Genomic DNA, 23,987 nt, shown 5'->3' on the forward strand with positions numbered 1-23,987 from the left:
CATTTCATTTCTATTTGCTATTTTGATTTTCTTTAGGTCTGGAAAACTGCATAGTGAATATGTGCTTTTTAAATAACTGCTTTTTTCTTTGGCCTTTTGTCTTGAACTCAGTTTCATACTGTCAGGTTTGTCTGAGTCAGGTTTCTGTAATTTGAAATCTGGATTGTTCAAATTTTCAGTCAAGTCATATATTTCCTTTGTTGTTTGTTCATTCATTGTCATTGATTGGTTTGTTCATCCAGCAGACTTTTTTAAAACATCTGTTATGTGCCAAGCATTATGCTAGGTACTTGTAATTAATATTCAGTTGTCTTCATTCTCATTCCTATTCTAGGAGTTCAGAATATATTCAAAAATATTGAGTAGTCACCATGTGTGAGCAATGCGTGAGACTCATTTCCTAAATATTAGAAGGTTGCCTAGATGCACTTTAATATTTGCTTGTTAACAAGAATTGTTATGAATTAGTTTTTAGGCTTTACATTGTTTGTTTCAGACTTTGACTTTATTTCCTTAGGCAGTTTTTTATTCAATAGTTTACTTTTTGAAAGTGTTTACAGTATAAGGAAAGAAGTTTGAATGACTCTTGAAGTCGTTAAATGAAAAAAAAAATCAAAAGAATGATCTTCAAATTTAAATAATGAATGAGCTGCCTTATTAGATCACTATTTGGAAAATAGAATTAGAAAATCACTGTTTGGAAAGTAGAATTAGATTTTTTTTTTGGTAAAGCCATGTATGAACTGCTTTTTGTCACGTTGCTAGGGTAAGGAGGAAAGAAAGCTTTCTCGGGGTTCCCATGGTGACAGAAGTGACAAAGTAGTGGCTGCCAGCAACACCTCTAGTTGAGTGCAAGTCAGTAGAACTTTTGCTCCCATCATGGGAAATGAGTTTTTCTGTTTGGTGGTGAACCTTGTGGCTCTTAACTTGGAAGGATGATATCCTTTCATCTTTTTTTTTCTTATATCTGTATATTAATTATTAGGATAGGAGTAGGTCAAATACACAGCATTAATTTTTTTTTAACCTGAGATTTTTGGGTTTGTTTGTTTTTTGATCGATAAAAGTCTTCAAGGAAGTGCTTAAATTTCTTGAAATTCTATGAAAGATTTTTACAAATGTCTGTTAACTCCTCTCTCACCGTCATTCAGAGAGGTTCAAGAACTCAGAAAAGTTGATGGTCTTAGCTTTTATTATGACATACTCAGGATTCATAGTATACTTTGTACCTTAAAAGAAGAATGATTTGGTATTTCAATAACAGTTTCCTCTTATTTGTGTGTAGAGGTTGTTGAAAGATGAAATAACTGCTCTCACACATAAGTACCCATTCTTATCCTCACAGAATCCCTACAAGATAGTCATACACATTTTTATGATGAAGAAACAGAATCAAAAGATAAGTAATTTGTCCAAGGTCCTCTGGCTGATGACTATAGTATAATTTAGCTTCCAAATTCTTGCTTTGACTCTTAAAGCTCATGTTCCCTACAGTTTCCTCCCAGCCTTTTTTCCCCCTAGTGAATTCTATTCCGTATTTATTGCCTAGTGTCAATGTAAAGTTATAATTAATCATTTGCATGTTTCAGAATAAGATAGATTCCCCACCCCCCATGCTACTTTTTTAAAAAAGAGAGAAGATTACTTACAATTAATGGTTTATATTGATATGTCAAGGAATTTCTAAACTAGCCCGTGTTACCATTTAATGTTAGAGTTATTCTTAATTTCCTATGATCTGTCCCAAAATACATAAATAGAGAAAATTGAAGATGTAATCTCTTAATAGGTTACTAAACTGAGATAAAGACTTGTTTGAACAAATAATGTTACCATTAAGGAAGGAAATCTGTAAATTCCTATGAGCAGCAGAAATCTTAATCAAACTTTAGAACATTCTTATGAATCATATTTTGTTAAATTAGTCATAAAATTTAGCCCTTGATGTGGCATCTTTAAGGCTCATCATTTGCCTGTTTAGTCTCCCACGGTCATGGTCTACAGTATTATGTGTTCATTGTAATCTGTTTGGCTATTTGCTATATACTTTTAGGACCAACCAACCTTTCCTATCTTAAGTAAAAGCTAACATGAATATCAAGGCATGCTAATTCCAAAACTATTTTCTTCTTAAGCTTGTGGTAGTAATAGTATATATTCATCAGCATAGTTCTTGACTATGTACTATTGGTTCAGTGTTTTTGTACTCACTGAATTTTTATTCATACAGAATCTAACACATAAATCGTTATTCCCTTAAATTTTTGAAGCCAATTGAACAGTTGTATTTAGCAATAGGTACCTTTTAGCACTCCACTCCTAAAATTACTTAACTTTGTAGAAGATCTAATCTTTTACAGAGATGAAGATGAGAATTTTACCGTGTACGAGGTGGTAAAGAGTTTAATTTATTTTTCCTTAACTAGATATGTGAAAGCTGTAGTCAATTACCCTTTAGGTATATCTGGAAGATTTTTGTTTTATAATGAACTTGGTGGGTTTATTCAGTAGACACACATGTCCATCCTCTTGTTATAGTTATTTTATCGGTATCCAGAAAAGGAAATTATTCCCTAATTTTCCTATATATGCTATATTTTTCCCTTCTAGGAATAGTAGTTATTGCCAATACAGGCTTCAAAAAAGTAATAATCATTGACAAAATGGTTAGTTGTTGGTTATTGGGGGGAATTTGTTTTCTGGGCTTTCTTGGACTTCAACTTCTGCTATGCCTGCCTCTACATTGTTGACTCCCTTTGAGGCCCTTGGTTCTTCGGTCAACTTGTCAGTTCTTTGAGGACATAGGAGCAGTAACTTAGGACTAGGGCAGCTTCCTGATTCTTCTTCCTTGAACCAAAAACATTCGAAAAAACCCTTGAACTCAGTGCAGTGTTTTCTACATTAACTCACCTTCCTCACTCTAGAGCATACATTGTTTAGGAAGCCCTTTTCTGAATTAATTAGAACTTGGTGTTAAAGGAAGCCAAGGAGAGAAATTCACTCATTTTACTGGATGTTAAATGTTGCCTGGAGGAGGACAAACAAACAAACAAACTTGACCTTTGGCCAAATATTCTTACCTGAAACTGGCATATCAATTTCTGGGTTGATCATACATTTTATAGATTGCTCAGCATAATATAATACCACCTGAAAAAACAAAATGCTTATCTATTCAAGTCATTTCCTTTTACAAAATCCAACTTTATATAAATAGTGGGACTGTAATTTTATTCTATTCATTTGGACTAGCTTAAGAAAACGATTAGTGAAGTGTTCTCTTAGACATTATACTCAGTGCAAACTATTCCCAAAAGATTTCATTTCCGTTGGGTTCCAAATGAAGAGAAATTGTTTTATAAATGTGAATATAAAACTTACAAATTAGCTAAGTGGTAATTCACTGGATTTTACTATAATTCAGTCTTTAAAACTATGGTTGCTTAATAAACATAGATTTTTGTACAGAAAAGTTAACGTATTTCCAGTTTTCGCCTCCAGTAAGAAAGGGCTTATTTAGGAAAATATCTTTAGGATAAAATGTTTCCGGGCAATGGTCTTCAGTAACTGCCAAGGCAAAGGAAATAAATGAGCTATTGATCATGTGATGGTCTCTTATGATGACTATTTCTGTGAAGCTTGTTGATGCCAGTTTTACCTGAGAGGTGTAAGTGAAGCAGCTTGACTAGCTGTACTAGTACTGGCTCATTTACAGGAGTTTTGGTTGAGATTGACTTGCAGGACTCTGGTGAGTTGAAACTAAAGGGGAAAAAGTGATTTGAACTCTGAATGTCACTTAAATGTATTTTTTCTGTGTTTTTATAGGGGTTTTTTTGAAAAGCCTTTTAAAGTAGTTTTTTCGTTGATTCATGTTTGAATCACATCATGGAATAAATTAGATTCTTCTAGTTAAAATACTTTTTATTTTCTCTTAAGAAAATCAATATAAAATCAGATAAGGCTGGCACAATTTTAATAATGTTATAAAGAAATTTTGCTTTCATTTTTAGTAATAGTATTGGTTATATTTGGTTAAACTGCATTAGTCACAGCAGTATAATGAATTAATTTAAATGAAATTAATGAATAGTATCAAATTTCAGTAGATTAAATCTGATGTGCTAAGCTTTTTCTAATGTTAGGACCATTACATTTTCTCTTCTAAAGTAAAGCACTAAAGTTTAACTTCCAAAATAACCTGCAATTTTAGTTGGAGATTATATTCATGCATTGAGTTAATTAATTTCATATTACTATTTAGAACCAGTCATTCACCCATTGATAAGAAAACTATTTCTTCAAAAAGTAAATTCCTCCAGAACCAGGTGATACTGAGTCTTCCTTTAGACAAAGGATCTTTATTGTAGTACATGTTAAACTGGCTTCCAGTGAATTTTTTTAAAGGTACAGTATTGTTTTCAGAGATAATAATTCTCAGACTACGTTTCCTCCAAAGAAGTAGTGTTAAAGGAAAAAAACAAAATATTCACTGCAATAAATGGAAAACAAAAAAGGCTATTATTAACATTTAGTTATTGAAATAAGATCCATTTGGCTTATCAATGTAGTTGGAATTGTAGCCCTTGTATTGGCTTAATGCTAATTCCTATGTGATGCATATTTCTCTTCATCAAATTCAGTGTTCTGAAACCGGAGTAACCTTTTAAAGGCAAAAAAAAATTTTTAGCGGCCCTCCAGAGTTCATTTAAAATATATATATTTGAATCACCATGTTTTTGAAAAATGTTTGTGTATATAGACTTTTTGTTTATTCATTCAGAATGTCTAAGGAGATAGATCTGGAAAATACAAACCCACATTAACTGAAAGACAATGTCTTATTACTTAATTGCTTACAGTGTGCATTTTACTGAGGACTACATCACTGGTTCTTTTCGGCTCACTTTCACCACCCAGCTGCCCAGTGCCTTGTGTTGATTCAGGTCTCCCATCCCTTTTTTCTGTTCAGAAGAATACAATGCTTAACTGTGAGTCATCAGCTTCACATAGATGCGTATTAAATCTGTCTCAACAATAAATAGTATCCTCTGCTGCTAAATCAATCATAAATAAAAATGCAAACCAGATACTGGACTTGTGTAGCTGTTCTTGGCTGTAGTTGGGTGAGCATTCAGGCTCGGGAACCAGATTGCCACAGTTTGAATCCTGATTCTACCACTTCCTACATGTGTCACTTTGGGCAAGCCTACCTTAACTCTCTGTTTCTGTGTATTTCTGCTACCACCTTATAGGGTTATTATGTGAAAATGAAATGAGGTAATGCATATGAAACACTTAGAAATGAGCCTGGCACATAATAAATACTCAAGTGTTGGAAGCCTTATGTGTGTTTCGTATTGTAAGTGTTAAATCCAGTTGAATCACACGTGTGTTTGTTTTCAAGTTATCATTAAAATGAAAAGATCAAGTTGAAAGTCGTTAAAGGGAACTTGTGAACACCTGAAATTATAAACTATAAAGATTGTATGTAGACCAGGGGTCAGCAAACTATGGCTGGCCATCACTTGATTTTGTAAATAAAATTTTATTAGAACATAGCCATATCCATTCATTTCCATATTTCTTATGATTAACTTGGCCTTACCATGGGAAAAGTTGAGTAGTTGTGACAGACACCTAATGGCCTGTGGAGCCTACAATATTTTCTACTTGGTCCTTTATAGAAAATTTGCCTACCCCTGCTATAGACTCTAGAAACTATACAGTCCTTTATAATCGAGAATATTTTGATCCTAGGTGCTTCTAGAACTCAGTTTAAGAAATGATTGTTCATGATCTTCATAAGAACGGTGCATATTTGAATTACCTGTAATGTTTAAAAAATAAAATCATGTGTCTGGGCGCTGTTGGGTTTGGAAAGGACCCATATAATTTACAAAGGTTCCCAAAGAACACTAATGTTTATCCCTGCTGACTAGTGGATGATTTTCTCACATAGTTCAGTTTTTTGTTTTTTGTTTCTGTAAGGCCTAAGAGACTGCTTCAGAGTAATGGTAAGAAAAATGATGGGCCATTTTAGATCAGTGGGCCTCCAGGTTGAATACGAACAGAGTTTCTGCTGCACTCGGTCGCGAGATTAGTGTGGTCTCAATATATGCCTAGCGTTTGGTTAAATTTTCTTTTCACATCTATTACAAACCTTGAACGTAGCTGCCTATCTGTCTGTCTGCCTCGCATGTCATGGCAGTGACTGGGTAGAGCATGTGGTGAAAAAAAGGTTGTATGTTTCCTTGTTTCCTTAGAAATTTGTGTGTGTGTGTGTGTGTGTGTGTGTGTGTGTGTGTGTGTGGTGGAGGGGGACTGAGAAAGTTCTCTTTACTCTGTACACCTGCTCTGAAAACTGGCTTTAGGAAAAGGACAGGAGTAGACTAAGGTATGGTGATTTAAGCAGAAATAACTTTTCCATAATTAGACAGTAAAAATATAAAATCACTGGGTTCTTTCATTGCTGATATTATGCTTACTCTATCTTGAAGTAATTCCTGTGTTTAATAAAAGCACTTATACAAGAAAAAACTTAAAAGTGAGTCAGAATATTTGGAACTGTAATGTCTTAGATAGGAAAATTAAGCAGCTTTTACACAGTTCTTTATAATAACTATTCATTCTAGTCAGATTTAGAATGAATTGTCTGCTGCAATAAACCAGGTTGATATGGTTGACTCTGACTATTTAAATTTTTTTTTCTTTCTTTAAAAAAATGTAGGCATTTCAGTCGAACCATGGAAGAACTGGTTCATGATCTTGTCTCAGCCCTGGAGGAGAGCTCGGAGCAAGCTCGAGGTGGATTTGCCGAAACTGGAGACCATTCCCGAAGTATCTCTTGCCCTCTGAAACGCCAGGCCAGGAAACGGAGAGGGAGAAAACGGAGGTCGTATAATGTTCATCACCCGTGGGAGACCGGTCACTGCTTAAGTGAAGGCTCTGATTCTAGTTTAGAAGAACCAAGCAAGGACTATAGAGAGAATCACAATAATAATAAAAAAGATCACAGTGACTCTGACGACCAAATGTTAGTGGCAAAGCGCAGGCCATCGTCGAACTTAAATAATAACGTTCGAGGGAAAAGACCTCTCTGGCATGAGTCTGATTTTGCCATGGACAGCCTTGGGAACAGAACTCTGCGCAGGAGGAGGAAGGTCAAGCGCATGGCAGTGGACTTCCCGCAGGACAGCGCTAACAAGCGGACGGTGACCCAGCCCCTCGAAGGCTGTAGAGATCAGGACATGGACCATGACAACAGAGCTTACCAATGTCACGAGTTTACCAAGAGCAAGGTCAAGAAGAGGAAATTGAAAATAGTTAGACAAGGACCCAAAATCCAAGATGAAGTAGTCGTCTTAGAAAGTGAGGAAACGAGCCAGACCAATAAGGACAAAATGGGATACGAAGAGCAAAAAGTCTCAGATGAACTCATGAGTGAAAGGTGACTTTCCTATTCTCTAAATATAAAAATATGTCTCCACTGTTTGCCTTTGAATGTGTTTCGGATTTTAATTCTATTTTAAAATAATCATAAGTTATAATAATGGTAGTGATATTACCGTTTAACCGTGGTTATATTTACTTATAATTTATGATGTTTAGCACAAAGCAAAATTGCTTGTCTGATCTATGAACAGTCTTTTGATTGTGTTATAATGACTTAATTTTCAGCTACAAAGAGAAAAGGAAATGGATTTTCAATGGGAAAGAATGCTTTTGAATAACAGCGCATTTATAACTGTTAGAATTGCATTTATAATTATTTACTTGTTTAATTATAGAGCTCTAGCCATCGGTGCTTTTTAGTGTCACGGTTCATCAGTTTATTCTGATTCCTGAGAACCAAAGTGGATACCACTTCACTGTGAGCGGCTAGATATTTTAAGAAGTCTGTAGATTGCTAGGAATTCTGATCACTTATGAATTGTAAAACCCAATTTATAGTCTAGAAGCTCCTGATCTTGTCATTAGACAAATGGGAGAAGCAGTAATCCTTTGGCAGTTAGTCTAATCTGTCCATTCTAGAAAAGAGGTATACCACAATGATAGCTGTTAAGGACTGTTTTGACACCTTCAAAAGGTAAGTGATCACTTTTCTTTTACACAGAACTAATGTTACCTGCAGGAATGAGAAAACATTGACACTGTTCATCCTTTTAAGCATGTCGTTGAAATCAAATGTACAACTATGGTCAAGAAAAAAATATTCTTTAAAAATGGTCTGGGAAAGAGTATTTGATTTTTAATTGGTAAGATTGGCATCATTTTAACCATGTGGATTGTGAGCTATGGATCTCATAAGCGTATATATATATATATTTTTTTTCCCCTTGTAAATGTGGTTACAGCTATGCGTAGGACCTGGTATAAGTTTATAGAATGGACCTTTTATTAGAGGTGGTTTGCTATTTATGTAATTTTCCTAAAGAACTAAAAATTACATAAATGTTTCAGGGAGGTTTTGAGAAGTTTATGGTACCTGCTTTTCTTCCAAGAAAGTTGTCATTTTTATACCGGAATGAGAATTATTTGTATGCAGGTATTGGGCCATTGTGACTGAGGACCATCCAGCTTGACTTGAAAGTAATTATCTTGCTTAGTTGCTGGGAGGGAGGGTGTGTGGCAGCGGAGATAGATCCTCAATTCTGGATTATTCACAGATTACCTGCTTTCTGGATTGATTGTGTAAGCCCCTTCTTTTATTGATGTCTTCCTTTTATTGACAGACTGGACTAGAAATGAGATAAAACTCTCTTCATTTCTATTCATTGTAAAAATATTTGAGTATTAGGTGCCATCAGGCTACCCAGCAGTCAACAGGCTAAGTACAAATATTCAAAAAGGATGTTTTCACTCTTGAATAAATTAAATTTATTTCCTCTTATTTTAAACTTACCTATACAGCTATTCTTTGTGGTCACTTAAGAGTTAGGTGCATATTCCCTCTGTGGGAAGATTGCTAAATATTTAAAGTATCTTCCCAACAAGAATAAGCATTTTTTGAGACCACTTCCAAAGCTTTCCTACTATAAAAAGCTATATATTGCCTTGGAACTGATTTATAGATAAGAACGGAACTACTTCACTCTGTGTGTGTGATTTAACACACATTTGAATAACTGCTGTTTACTGTTCACCACTCATGGTCCCAAGACAAATAAGACAGCCCCGGTTCTCTTCAGCCTCATAACTTGGAATAGCCAAACAAGCAAATGATGAAAAAGAAGTGTGCTGAGTGGAAGGTACTGGTGAGGGAAAACTTCCTAAAGAACTGTGACTGAAAGCTTTGTTCAGATATCGAGGAGTTAAGGCGGATCATCCCAGGTAGAGGGAATAATTTATGCAGAGACATGGTTGTGAAGCAAGTGCTATGTATGTGGGAAAGTATAGGTAATGTAACTGCGTTACATAAAGTGGGAGCGGAGGCTACAGCAATAATTGTGTTTTGAAGGCCTGTGTGCAATGGTAGTTTGGATTTCATCATATAAGTAATGGGAAGTCAGTGAAGAATTTTTAGTCAATTAGATTTATATTTTAGCAAGATACCTGACCTTGACAACAGTGGCTCGTCTAGTTTTGGCTGACCTCCGGTCCATCCTTAAGAGGGAGGTGAATTACGGCAGCAGTAGTAGAGGACAAAAAAAATATAGGAGCAGTTTTAAGAGTTGGAATAAGTGGAAGGTTGGCTGCCTATATTTTGGGGAGGATGAATGAGAAAGAGGAGTCTCAGATGATGCATATGTAACAAGAATAGAAAATATAGGAAATGAACAGATCGGGGCAGGGGATTGGGATTGGTATCCATGCATTAATTCAACAAGCATTCATGGAATATATTCTCCTCTAAACACTGTGCTATAAAAGTCATACTAAAAAAAAGTGGGAAGAGGTGTCCTTGAAGATAAGCCATAATGACCCTCAGCTCCTGAAAATCGAAAACCTTGCTTTTGTTTAAGTTCTTGTTCTGATTTATTGTACCCACTAACAACTACATGATATACTTGGAGCAACTAGCTAGATGTCAATTAGATGAAATGTAAATAAGGAAGCATGTTGTTTAAAACACGTGTAAAAACATCTCAAAGTAGGCCAAGGATCGTTAAGGGCTAAGAGCTGATCTTAGAGAGGGAATTCTGATTTTCTTGTATCTTTAAGAAGAACAGCAGGCAGAGAAGAGAGAGGAGATAGGGATACCTCTTGGAGAAAGGACATAAACAAAAGGACCAGAGATGGGGATGGGAAGAATTTAAGTGGGAGCCCATCCATGGAAAGCCTTGATAACTAAATTTAAGCCTATAAATCTGAGGAAGTAATTTAAGAATTTTTTTTGAATTTAATTTTTTTATACAGCAGGTTCTTATTAGTTATCTATTTTATACATAAAAATTTTAATAGACTTTTTTTTTTACACACAGACATATATGCACCTGTATGTTTTATAAACTTTCTTTTAGAATAGTTCTAGATTTACAGAAAGCTTGCAAAGATAGCACAGTTTCTGTATACCCTGTTCCCATACATCCTACACCCAGCTTCTCCTATTAGTAATATCATCCATTTACTATGGTACATTTGTCAGAACTAATGGGCCAGTGTTGACACATTAACGGAAGTCAATACTTTATTAGAATTTCTTTTGTTTTTATTTACTGTCCTTTTTGTGGTCCAGGATCCCATCCAGGATACCATAATATTTTTAGTCAACCAGTTATGTTTTGAAAAGATGAAGCTGGCTATGTGTAGAATAGATTAAAGCGGATAAATCTGAACTCAGAGAGATTGGAAGACCATTGAAAAAAATAAATAAATAAAGGCACATAGATTCACAGCCCTTTATCTGCAAATCTGAATCCTGAAAGCTGTGAAAAACTAATTAATTTGTGGCCAGACCTAACTTGACATGTATTTAACATGGATATTCCTTCATTTAATTGAAAAAATATATTAATATGTTTGATTATGAAGTGCTACCCCAGACTCCTCTTAGGCATTTTAGAATGTACCTTTCTAAAGTGTAAAAATGTATGAATTTTAAATAATTTTGCCTCGAGGGTTTCAGAAAAAGAATTTAACCCAAGGTATGTATGTTAAGGCCCTTTATTAGAGTTGTGTTGATGAGGGCGGACGAGAAAGCACTACTCAGTCACAGAGAAAAAAAAAATCCATAGTAGTTTGGTCAGCTAAATAGCAGAAAGATTCTGAATTGTTTTTAATACTCCACTGTGTTTTAAAAACACCACTATGTATAGAAGAGCATATCTGTTTGTAAATAAGAAAATATGTATTGATATGACGCTTTTAAAGAGTATTGTTTTCTTTCCTTAACATATGTGCAGGAGAGTTTCATACATTCACTTAATTTGAAGAAAGTTAAAGAAAAAGGTACTAATTCAGTTTCTTGGGAGAATGTGCCACTTAAATTTTTATACTTTTTGTTTATATTTATTTTTTAAAAATCAAACAAAATCTGAAATGATATTTTGTATTCAGAAAAAGTATGTGGATTTAGAATTTCATCTAGAATTTTAATGCTGAACTCCCAATTGAAATATTTTAAAACAGATTAGGATGCTTTTTTTTTTAAAAAACTAAGATTACAGAATTCTCCCTGTTGATGGAAAAGTATTATAATTTAAAAATCACCTGGGGTGATTTCCTGATTGGTTAGAATTAAGAATTACAGTAAAAAGAGAGTATATGAGAATTTTTAAGAACATCACTCAATATTGTTTAAAAACTAAACCCCTTATTATCTGACCTTGTCCTTATGGTTTTTTTAACTAACTAGACTCTCATATAAGCATCGCTTCTGATAAAACTAAGTGACAGTTTAATTCATGTCAGTTGAATATTTACTATTTATTTTCATTTATATGTTAAGTTTGACTCTGTATCATACTCTCCAACTTCTGTGGAAATAATAAGAACCTGTTATTTTTGTATACTTCCTCCTTAATAAGTGGCAATATTCATTTTCTGCTCAGAGAGACCTTAGCTTTGATTTAATGGATTGTTACCATTGTAAACTTTTTTCCTCCTTGCCAAATAATAGAGTTGTTGGGAATTCTTAAGTAATGTCTCTTCTGGAATATTTGCAAATATGGTTATGAAAAGTAATTCTATCCCAGGCCCTTGTATTTATTTCATGTGCTGAAGAAAGGCTGAGCCTGCCTTTGATTGGGACTTTCCCCATTTTATTGCGCAGTGGTGTTCAGGGCTCAAGCTGAATTGCCTGGAATAAGAAAGGAGCAGTAAGCATTTGATGAAAGCAGATAATAAAGTGCATCAATTGTGTCAGCACCTCGTTGCAGTCACATCTGGCTTGCTGTCAGAGTCCCATTAGATTCCTGTGGTTTTATGTGCCAAAAATAATATGCTCTGTAGTTAATGGAACCGAGATATTTGCAGTTTGATTAAAAAAAATCATCTTATTTTCTTTCAGATCTTTGTCAGGCTTAAGTTCCATCTCTGAGCTGCCATGTCTCTTTAAAATTTGACAACTGAGAGATCAATTGTTCTTTTGATCTGTTTTTTCTTTTCTTTTCCCTTATTTTAGTGAATCCAGCAGTCTCAGCAGCACTGATGCTGGCTTGTTTACCAATGATGAGGGAAGACAAGGTACTGAGATGCCATTTTTTTATCTCTTTGTGAAAAATGCCTTCATTTTTAAGTTGTGCTTATTACTAATTGTTTCATAAATTGATGACTGCAATCCATTTACCTTAGTGCAATCCACACACTGCTTAGTGGGCTGGGGTTTAGTTATCTCCAAAAGCTAGTCTGTGGAGCTAATAATGTTAAGGAAGGATTATCTTCCTTGAGAAAGCTTTACATACCTCAAGTCTTTTCAATTTTGTCTCTTTTAGCAAGTTCACAAGACCCTGGTTCTCATTCTCCACCTGGTTCCAAATGTATTTAATTCTGTTTAAGCGTTAATAAAGGTGGATTTGCAAGTCATTTGTCATTTTTATTCGGCTGTGACATTTATTCATCCTATCCAGTTTGTAAGTAATTAGACCATTTTCCTGAATTCAATATTGTACACTGTTAAACAGTAATGTCTTTCAACTTACATCTTTCCCATCTTTGAAATTTCCTGAAGCTTTTCACACTTTAACGTGGCATTATTTTGAAACTACCTGTCCCAGTAGAAAATATGAAAACCTTACTAAGGGGGCAGGATACATACATACGAATACTTATCATAAGTGTTTTCTTCCTTTCTTGAGATCTTTAGAGGAAAGCAGTAATTTCTAAGGGAAAAAAAAGCCCACAAAAAATTTTTTTGATTATAAATAGTTTAATGATGTTATGAAAAAAAGGATAAAATAATAGCTGCCCCACATTTTTTTCTTAGTCTTTTCCTCCTCTTGGCAGTACAAATTAAGTAAATTAAATTATTATTCCTTTTTGCTTACTTGTAAACCATCTGTCCCTGATAAATAGATACATAATTGTTTTGAAGACCGTAGACTTCACTGAAATATGTTAGAACCTCAGGGCTAAGAGTAAGCTTGACTACCTTGATAATATACCTAAATTCTTGTTAAAACACCTATGTCTACCCAAAGTTATGTTATAAACATTGCCTTTGGTAATGAAATGAAATGAAAACACTTTTAAAAAAAATAACGTTTTGACAAGCCTATCCATCTTTGAGAAGCATTGAATGGCTTAGAATAATCTGCTAGCATTTATTGTGAACCTATCATGTTTCATATTGCTAAGTGCTTTTTTACATTTAACTTACTTTAAGTTCTTGTTTGATTCTTAATACAGCCCTATGAGATCTCCCCCTCTTTTTTTTTCCAGGTGATGAAACCCAGACTAATAAAGTTGAAGTAACTTCCCCAGTGTTACAAAACAGTAGAAATCTAATTGTTCTGTCTGACTTTAGAGCCCAAGTTCTTAATCTGTAGCTATTTGATTTCTGTATTAAGAATAAAGTTGTGTATCACATCAAAAATAAAATAACCCCATTTTTCTATTATAATGTTGTCTAATTGGAATTAAGATCTAGGGTAGTCAGTTTCAAGTGACTCCCTTTCTTTTCTTATGCTTATACCTGACCTGTGAACTTCTACTATAACTCTCAATGAAAGTACTAATATATTTGTACTTTGAATTCTTATTTTTTTTAAAAAAATATTTTTTATTAAATCCTCAATTGAAATAAACAGGTGACTTTGGTTTTCCAAATGGTTTAAATTTTTAACTCCCTCATAATTCTAAATACAGCCATTTCCCATAAAATCATTTTCAATGGAAGTTTAAGGGTTTTTTTAGTTTGTGTTTAAAAACATTTGTAGTAAGAGATTTTGGAAACCAGAAATCTTCTGTAAAGGGAAAAAGTTTACAGCAGTTGTGATGACCCTCTTAGAAGCTAGTAGTTTTTCTAAGAATCGTGAAGAAGACTAATGAATCTCAGATCATATTCAAAATGTTATTTGTCTCTTATTTTTAAAACCATCTGCTTTTCTGTTTTTGCTTTTTTTGAGGTTTTTTTTGTTTTGTTTTTTTGTCTCCATATACATCTCTTTATTATTCCTTTTTTAAAAAAATACAAAATACTGTTGATTCGGGGGCTTCCCTGGTGGCGCAGTGGTTGAGAGTCCACCTGCCGATGCAGGGGACGCGGGTTTGGGCCCTGGTCCAGGAAGATCCCACATGCCACGGAGCGGCTGGGCCCGTGGGCCACGGCCACTGAGCCTGCGCATCTGGAGCCTGTGCTCCACAATGGGAGAGGCCACAACAGTGAGAAGCCCACGTACTGCAAAAAAAAAAAATACTGTTGATTCACACCAAGGGCACATTTCAAACTGCATTTTAAATTGATTGTTACTTCATGGTTACACTCAAGGATGGTCCTAGAAGTCAGACTTACTATGAATAGGATTCTGTTTTAAAAATACCTTGCTTGTAGAGGTTCAGTGTAGTTTCTCTGTAAACTCTGTAGTGTTGTCACTTTTCATTTAAAATCAACTTTTTCACAACTATTTCTTAATGAACTTAATCAGATTAATTTCATTTAGTCACATCTGTTCATGATTGTTTCCCCCTTTGCACTCCATAGAAATCATGAAATTAAGCTAATTATATACCATTATCAGCTGCAAAGAACGAGTTCTATAATTTTATACCATTTAATTCCTGGCAGGAGATTTATTTTTCCTTAATATGGAAAGGGTAGTAACTTAACTGGATTTCCCTACTGTTTTTGCCAAAGGATTAACCAGTATATTATTGGTTTTCACATTTTTAAATTGGTTCTGAAACATAACATTTTATGTTATTGTTGATGAAAGTTCTTATTATAGTATTAAAAAAAATTTCTTAAGTGAAACCATGGTGTAGAATAAAAAGTTTTCTTTATAGATTATATAGATGATTGCCAGATAAAATACAGGATCCCCAATTAAATTTGAATTTTAGACAAATAATTATTTTTTAGTACAAGTAGGACGCATTTCGTATTTGGACGTATACTAAAAATTTTGTACAAATACTATATATTTATATTAAAAATGAATCATCTAAAATTCAGATTTAATTACCATCTTGTATTTTTTAAATCTGAATCTGACAACTCGGTTTATTTGGATGATAAAACTGAATCTCTGGGGGATTTCTTGTATTTGCACAGGTGATGATGAGCAGAGCGACTGGTTTTATGAAAAGGAATCAGGGGGAGCTTGTGGCATCACTGGAGTCATTCCCTGGTGGGAAAAGGAAGATCCTACTGATCTGGACAAAAATTTACCAGATCCTGTCTTTGAAAGTATCCTAACTGGTTCTTTCCCCCTTATGTCACATCCGGGAAGAAGAGGTCAGTAGCACTGCCTGACTGGTGGATACAGGGGACATATAGTCAGTCTAGGAATAGTCATTGAAAGAGGAGGCGCTAAATGGAAATGAAAGACTCTAGACGCAAGATGCTATGAGGAAACATGGTGACCAGCAATTCAGCTCCCACTGAATTCTCATGCTTTCAATTTATTAGGAAGGTTGACTTGCTTTCTTGCTAGGCCCATGGTAAAAACATTGAAATGACAGAAAGGTAAATTGGGAGGAAAGAAAAACCCTGGATAATCCTCTAATGCTTAAACAATTGGTTGTCATGTGCTGGCTGCATTAAAACCCTACTAGGCATTGGTTCGGATCTTTTAGGTGTGAATTTTGCCTCTTCCCCACTACTGTTCAATACATTTGCCCCTCCAACTGACTTTGAATTCTGAATTGATAGGATCTTATTCCATGCTCCAATGATCATAGACCCTCCTTCAACTGAGGACTTTGATTTTCCAGGTTTCCAAGCCAGACTCAGTCGCCTTCATGGAATGCCTTCCAAGAATATTAAAAAATCGGGAGGGACCCCAACTTCAATGGTAGGCATGCTTTCTTATTTACTTCTCATGTTTGGAAATGTATCCATTTCTATGGAATAAAAAGCCACATCCTCATCCTTTATTCATATTCTAATGTTATACTTAAAAATAATCCATTTTTTTGTAGGCTACAAACTGGACCAGTGAGATTCCCCTATAAACCAAATCTTCTAATGCTAATAAATTAGTTACGTTTTGAACATCTGGGGAATGACATTCGAGGGAACCTGGCTCCTGTCCTCTTCCCCTGGAGGAATATCACTGAAGTGAGAGCCTCTTTGATGAAAAGATGGGGCTGTTTTTGCTGGAGGACTGGTATTCTTCCTTTAGTCAGAAGTGAACCTGATGGGGGAGGCTTTTAGGGATCTAGGTTGGCCCAGGGTGGATAGAAACTACTGTAAATTTTATATATTTTTCTCTTTTATGATTTTTTTTTTAACATTGAAACCATTTATGTATCACTTGCTTTGCCAAAATGCTAACAAAAGCTAGAGAATTAAAAACTTCCAGATCTCACATCAGTATTCCTTAATGTTTATATTGTGACTGGATAAGAACTCATTTTTACATATCTGACTGTTGTAAATTTAAAAACATGATGCATTGACATTTATGGTTCATTTTTAGAGAAATCTTATATAGCCAACATTATTTAAAATATTTGCATTTTACTCAGGGTATTTTAACAAGGGCTAAGATGAGTAATAGGTAAGGTTGATAATCTGCTAGAGTTTGTATTTTGTTCAAGTTTGCTTTCTACTTGGATAATCTGCTCTGTATTGCAAACCCATTGTATTTTATAGTACAGTTTTTATTGTACTTGGAAAAATCTTAGTTTTAAACTAGTCACGGTGATAACTAGTCTGTGCTAGTGGAATCATTTACTCTTACCTTTTAAATTATCTTCTCTGTCTGATACCTGAAACCGTCAAAATGATCATTCTTGCTTAGAGCGTATTAAACTCATGTGAAAGCTGGTATTTCAACAAATACTGTATGACTGAATCATATTGTCATGTTTAAAAGTGAGAGCTGCTTACACATCCTTAGAATGGCAAATGTGTATGTCACTGTGAGTGTCAAAAATACTTGCATGAGCTCATTTTCACCAAGCAGAAGGGAAAATGTAACATTTCTATTGATGATATAATTTAGATACTACACTACATTCAGCCCAGTTCTTCAAAATGGTTATATTAAAATGATTAATATTTTTATTAAGTTCTTATAATCGATGAAAATTGTGATTTAATACATGTATTTTTATATTATTGTATGGATTAATTGTTAATTCAGCATTTAATGGCTAATTTAAATATGATTATTGGAAAAGAAACTTAAAGTTGACATTTTCTTTACCTAAAGTTACAATCTGAAAGATTCCAGCAAATGTATTAAGTAGGAATGTGTGACATCTTTTAGATTGCTTGTCTAAACTGGAGAGATTAAAAGTGATAAAGTGCAACTTTGAGTCTCTTTACCTTTGCATATTTAAAGTGATATTTTAGAGGGACAGTAATATGGTATTCGGTCATTGTAAGTAAGCTTTTCTGTGCTATGTCCTTTGGAGTGAAACTTCATGATTTTTTTTCTGAATTTACATAAATGTTTTTATTTTCTTTTGTATAACGACTGTCTTTTAGATCTGAATAAGTCACTTTAAAACCTTGGCCTATGAACTTTGCCTTACCAATCGTGAAGCTAGATGAATGCTGTCTAGCTCTTGGTTCAGTTTTACCTATTTTCATTTTTGGTTCACTGCTTGCTTGAGCATAGCTGGGATTTGTAGCCCATTTTCTAGGCTTATTGCAATCTCACTGTGGTATTTTATAGAAGCTATTACAACTGATAGGCTAGCTTCATGGTATTGATGATACATGGCTTAACCATAGTAAACGCTGCCTTCCCTCTCTCAATTGTAAAAAGGTGATTAAGTTTCACTTGATGGAGATACAGTATATATGGTGTTTATCATGGAACTAGTGCATTAGGCCACAAACTGTTTTCCTGGTCCATGTTTTTTGTATTCAAAATTTTGCTGAAGACAATGGGCTCCTTCAGGTTTTCTTTCTTTCAATTCTGAATTGTCCTTGTTTGGAGTTTTAAGTACTGTAATCTTTTTTTTTTTTTTTTCCAATAAAATATCTGACTTGGGCAAGAAAGGTAAGAGTTCCAATTTGTGCTGATATTTTTAAGTTCCTATGCTAAGTTTTTTGTTGCTGTTGTTGCTTGTACTGTCCCTATTACATGTAACCATCTAGTCTTAAAAATCGTAATCTCATGAAACAGTCATCTTTAAACAGTATCTCTGACATCTGGTAGTAAGAAATGAAACTTAATTCCTTAGACTTTCACATTGGAAAGCCAGATTGCTTTTAAGAGAGATGAGTTTCCTGAGCAAAGTCAGACACATGTAGCTGCAACCCATTAAATGGAATAACAGCATAGGGTTTCCTTTTCTTAAACAGATGGGTGATGACTACAAAAAATAATGATGTTCTTTGAAGGAAATGACAGAAGGAGAATCTTTTACTGAAATATTAATGTAAACATTTTTGGAGAAAAACTTTCAATCAGAGTTTTCATTATTCACCATAGTAATGTTCTATAAAGTTGCTGGCAACACGGAATTAGAGAATGCTGACCCATTGCTCCTGAGAGAAACGCAGGGTTATGTTCCTGTGAGCCTTTGGTCGTGACATTTTCATCATTCGATCAATGCATAGCCTTGTTTTATGTATGTTTTCGTTTAAAAACACCTTATTTAACATATATTGTGGATCCATTCACATTGAACTCATGACCAACAGCGTTATAGCTTGTGCCTGAACAAAGCTTATCTAATACATGTGTTTTCTCCGTAAGGCACAGTACAGCATTCTTTGTGCTTTAGCAGCAGCAAACAGCACTGCAACCTTATGCCCGGGGACCATTTAACACAGCGAATCACCAAAGAAAGCGCGAAAAGGTGGAAAACATGGCACTAAATAACCACAAAAAGGACACTTGTTTACGGTATTAAGAGCTGAAAACAAGAAAGCAGTGTTGCCTTGTTTGACTTCAGTAGGGCATGCACATGTGCCTCAGGTGACTCAAGTTTTTCATTGCTTTTCTCACGTCTGTGAATGACCGTGAAAGCACTATGAGTATTGATTTGGGGGTTACAAATAAATTTTAGTGGATATGCAAATTTGCATATGTAGGACCTACAAGTTGTAGTGAGGATCGACTCCAGTTAGTTTTGTAGAAGAGCAAAGTGGTATTGTAGAAAATTTACAGATCTTGAAGTCAGACGTTGGTGAATCCCCACTCTGATTCTTCTTTTTACTTGTAATTACAATTTGAACCTCATTTTCTCTTTCTGGTAAATAGGGACAGTGATTACTTTGCGGAAGTGTTGTCAGGATTAAATGAGATTGTGTTTCCATAATGGGTCCAGCACCATCTTTGTCACAGAGTGTATATTAAATAAATGATAGTCACACATATTATTAGATATATTAAACACAGAAGCTCATGTTGCAAAGAACAGTTGTATCATGGGTCAAAGTGCAGAATTTTAGACTTTAAAACTTATCTGTTCATATTTTATATATAATATCCCTTCATGTTTAATATTTAAAGTGCTTTTGATTGCAGCCTTTTGTGTTTCTTTTGTACCTCATTCATATTTGAGCCGGCCCTTGTGTTTAATATTTTGTCTGTGAAGAATAATTTTGAATGAATTTTAAATTGACAGACACTGCATTGAATCTCAAAACTTAACTGCAAACTAAAAAACCTGTTCTAAATTTCTCCTCTGCACCCCACCTACCCCAACCGCCGCAATTATTAAGCTGTTTATTTGTAGAAAGACCGGCACTGTTTAGGAGGTTTTGGTCCAGAGTTATCTGATTCTTAAAAGTAATTTTGTCCATGTACATGAAGGGAGAATCCAGATAAATTCCTGAGAATTTAATGTTAAGAGGAATTAACTATTGCTGTCCTTCTGTTAGAATAAGGCACTAGGTTATTGGAGCCCAACTAATCAGCCTCTTATATTCACCTCTTTTAGGAGAATTAAGGAAATAATAATTACGGGGCCATTATCCAGGAGATTCACCCTGAATCTCTTGTATTTCCAGAATTTGTGCATCAGGTACAATTCAGAATGATAATCTTCAGAATAATGAACCGTCCCAGAATCAGTTTTGGGATACTGTACTGGCAAAGTGAATCCGATTAACCTGACTTAAGCATAGCATTTAAGTTAGCTGAGATGTGCTACCCCTAAGCGTCCTAATTAATCAGTGTGTTCTGTGGATGAGAGATCTTGATCTTCTTTTCTTGAAATGGATGGTCTTTCCACAGTGTTACATTTATCTAAATTAGCATTCAAATTGAGTAGTCTGTTGAAAGATCAGGAAATAAATGGCTCCATTTAAAATATAGTACCTGAAATCCAACATAAATATTACATAAAGAATTGTACGTAAGGGTTATAGGGTTCTGTCTTGAGATTTTATAATTGTTTCAGTCCAGTTTTTTTGTATGGTTGGAATGAGAAAAAGTATAATGGTGATGGTGGTGGTGGTTATTCTAGCAAAGAAAATGAATCTGATTTTATTGACTATTTAATACATGTTTATCAAATTTAAATATTCAAAAAAAATGTGAACATCAATCCTTAATCTAAATTGTCATGCTTTACAATAAGCATATTGTTTGTATTCAACAATGCAGTAACATATCTGTTCAGACTCGAGTCAATTCTGTAAAAGAAAGGAATATTATAATATTTTTCCCTTTTATGAAGTCATAGAAGACAGGATTTCATGAGTGGCATATTGATAACGATACTATAGTGATTTACTCTGTATGTCTTACTCAACTGTTGTTTTATTGTTTCTTAGGATACTAGAGTAGAAATATTTAGTCCGATTTATAGCCTTTTACAACAGGAGGCCCATTTTAAGTGGATTTGGTTTAAATAAGGGAACTACATAAACTTTTCTTTTAGCCTAGTCTAAGATAAAGGAGAAATTTTATAACAGAAAACAGACCTAAAATGATTTTTTAATATATTCCCAGCATATGTCTTCAACTGTAATTTGACCATGTGCTAACTAGTTATCTAATATTTTTCAATGGACTTCAATAACTAAATGCTTAATTATAATCTCTGTGAATTGATATTCATTTGTATCTTTTAAGCATTTTTGGATACTTTGCAGAATACAAAAAGAATACATATTCAGAATTTTTTATATTCTAAATATACATTGTATCATGTATATTCTAATCTGTTACTATGTATGTTAATAATTTAGTTCTTAATCTTATCTCAAAGTCAACATGAGCTCCAGATTTCACACTAGAAACTTATATTTTTGTCTTAGAATTTATTTTGAGATAAAGTAGATATTATATCATTGAAAAGTACTGCTTAATAGATTTATAATAAATATTTCTTTTACAGAAGACATTTTAACAGTGTCTCTTCTTTGAGTTAAAATTCTCTATTTCAATGTGATTATTCACAACTTTATATTTCATGTCATATAAATTTAATATCCATAATTGATATTTGAAAATACAAATCTAACAATTTTTTATTCTGTCCCATTAAAAATAGTATCTGTATTAATAATGATATTTAGTTTTATTCTATTACACTTTACTAAAAGTAGAATATTTGTATAATATTTGTATTATATTACAATAATATATATATATTTGTATATAATGCAAATATAATATTTGTATTATATTACACTTTACTAAAAGTAGAATATTTGTATAATATTTGTATTATATTACAATAATATATATATATTTGTATATAATGCAAATATAATATTTGTATTATATTACACTTTACTAAAAGTAGAATATTTGTATAATATATACAAATTCAGATAGTACAGATATATAATAATGCATTCATTCCTTCAGCAGGTATTTGAATGCTTATTCTGTTCTCCATATTTAGTCTTAAAAATCCTTTAGGAAAAATTATATAAACATATGTTCAATCTTGGTATTTTAATATTGTCAAATTTGGCCACATATACTTTTTTCTCCATCTATTTAAACTACTTATGCTTGCTTCTCTGATAACTTAGTACTAGAATTGCTTTGGCTTCATATATTGTTTTTCGGTTTGTGATGTTTCAGAAATCTGGAACCTGGCAAAGCGAACGTTAGCAATGAATGCAAGCACTTATTACGATGCTTACTATATGTCAGATACTTTTCTAAGTGCTATTTATATATTCTGATTCATTTAATCCTAAGAACATCCCTGTAATGTAGGTTAATGTTTACAACTTACACATTTAACTTTTCTTTTTCCATTAGTAAGCCAGAATTAATGCAGTCTGGATGTTTATTCTTTTGTCATGCTACTGATAAATAAAAAATAAATTCTCTTCATAAAAAAACCTTCCTTCCTACAAAATGCTGTTGGAAGTATGAGTTATTTTGAAATCCTTGCAGCATTCTTTGCTGTCTTGAATAGTGAGCACAGTCAAGGTGTGTACCATAGTAAAAATAATCATTAAAATGTTTTACTGCTTCCATCAGGTTAACCACTGTGGACCCACATCCAACTTTCTGATCCTTTTCTTTGTTTCTCAGGTAGTTTTTGGTACCTTCTTCTTGATCTCTAGCATTAGCCAGTTCAGGCCTGCTTCCTTGCTGTCTGTTTCATCTTGTTCTCCCTGCTTTGCCCTCCGTGGTTCTTCATTATCCCTCCAATCTTGTGTAACGTGCCTGGCCTCTGTCACATTTCTACTTCAGTTCAACTGTGATTGTATCCTCTGTATTTCTCTTATTCCTTTCCTCCCCTTTCTAATGGAACTTGGCAAAATTCTGGGTAGACTTCACACAGGAGGAAGATCTTTTAGCTGGGACTGCAAGTATGAGTTGGAGCTCACTAACTCATTGGGAATGGAGTTGGCAGACAGAAAAACATGAACGGGCAAGTCTAAGTTTGAAACGGCATGGAATATTCGGGAAACTGAATCCAGTGTTGCTGAAATATAAGGTATGCTTGTGTTGAGTGTACGGTAGACAGGGTTTGGTTGGCAAGGTGGGCAGGAGTTATATCATTTCAGACTTTTGTGGTCCGCGGGAATGCATGTGAACTGATGTAATATCTGGGGGGTTAAGTGGATCAGATTTCTCTTTTGAAAGATCACATGGACAGTGGTATACAGCGTACATTGGGTGGTTACAAGTTAAGACTGTATCAGGAGTCTAAAGCTCTCTAGCTGTTCCCCTAGGAGGTGGGGTCCACAGTCGACTGAACCCTTTATTTTACCAGATCTGATTTTCTGATCAACCTTTGGGTAGCATCCATTCATTCAACAAGTATTTATTGAGCCTCTACTATGTGCTAGATACTGTTCTAGGTCTCGGGGATTACAATGGTGAATAAAGCAGACAAGGTTCCCTGGAGCTTATATTTTAGTAAGTAAAAATAAACTTGGTTGGGGAGGAGGGTGAGTACGTAAAAATGGCCACGGAGAAAATTAAACAGGGTAATGTAATAGTGAACTACAGGATATGAAGGTGATTGGAGAGAATATGATTTGCAGGCTGGAATAATGTTCA

General features: G+C 34.1%; 1 protein-coding gene across 13 annotated transcripts in view; it reads left to right on the forward strand.

The window, feature by feature from the left end:
- The window catches only part of GPATCH2 (G-patch domain containing 2), a 181,517-nt gene that overhangs the window by 3,035 nt on the left and 154,495 nt on the right, over window positions 1–23,987 (forward strand). For 12 of the 13 annotated variants that reach the window (XR_004483869.2, XR_004483870.2, XR_007476655.1 and 9 more), the window contains exons 2-5: window positions 6,728–7,447; window positions 12,563–12,624; window positions 15,650–15,832; window positions 16,312–16,391. Coding sequence is in view for 8 of the 13 variants with exons in the window: in XM_004271031.4 (XP_004271079.2) it covers window positions 6,728–7,447; window positions 12,563–12,624; window positions 15,650–15,832; window positions 16,312–16,391 (1,045 nt within the window). In the remaining 5 variants the exon portion in view is untranslated. Of the gene's footprint in view, window positions 1–6,727; window positions 7,448–12,562; window positions 12,625–15,649; window positions 15,833–16,311; window positions 16,392–16,518; window positions 18,559–23,987 lie in introns of those variants that run through there. The other variant, XM_012533509.3, reaches the window with a different exon arrangement.

This window comes from Orcinus orca, chromosome 1, assembly GCF_937001465.1.
Source record: "Orcinus orca chromosome 1, mOrcOrc1.1, whole genome shotgun sequence".
Lineage (NCBI taxonomy): Eukaryota > Metazoa > Chordata > Mammalia > Artiodactyla > Delphinidae > Orcinus > Orcinus orca.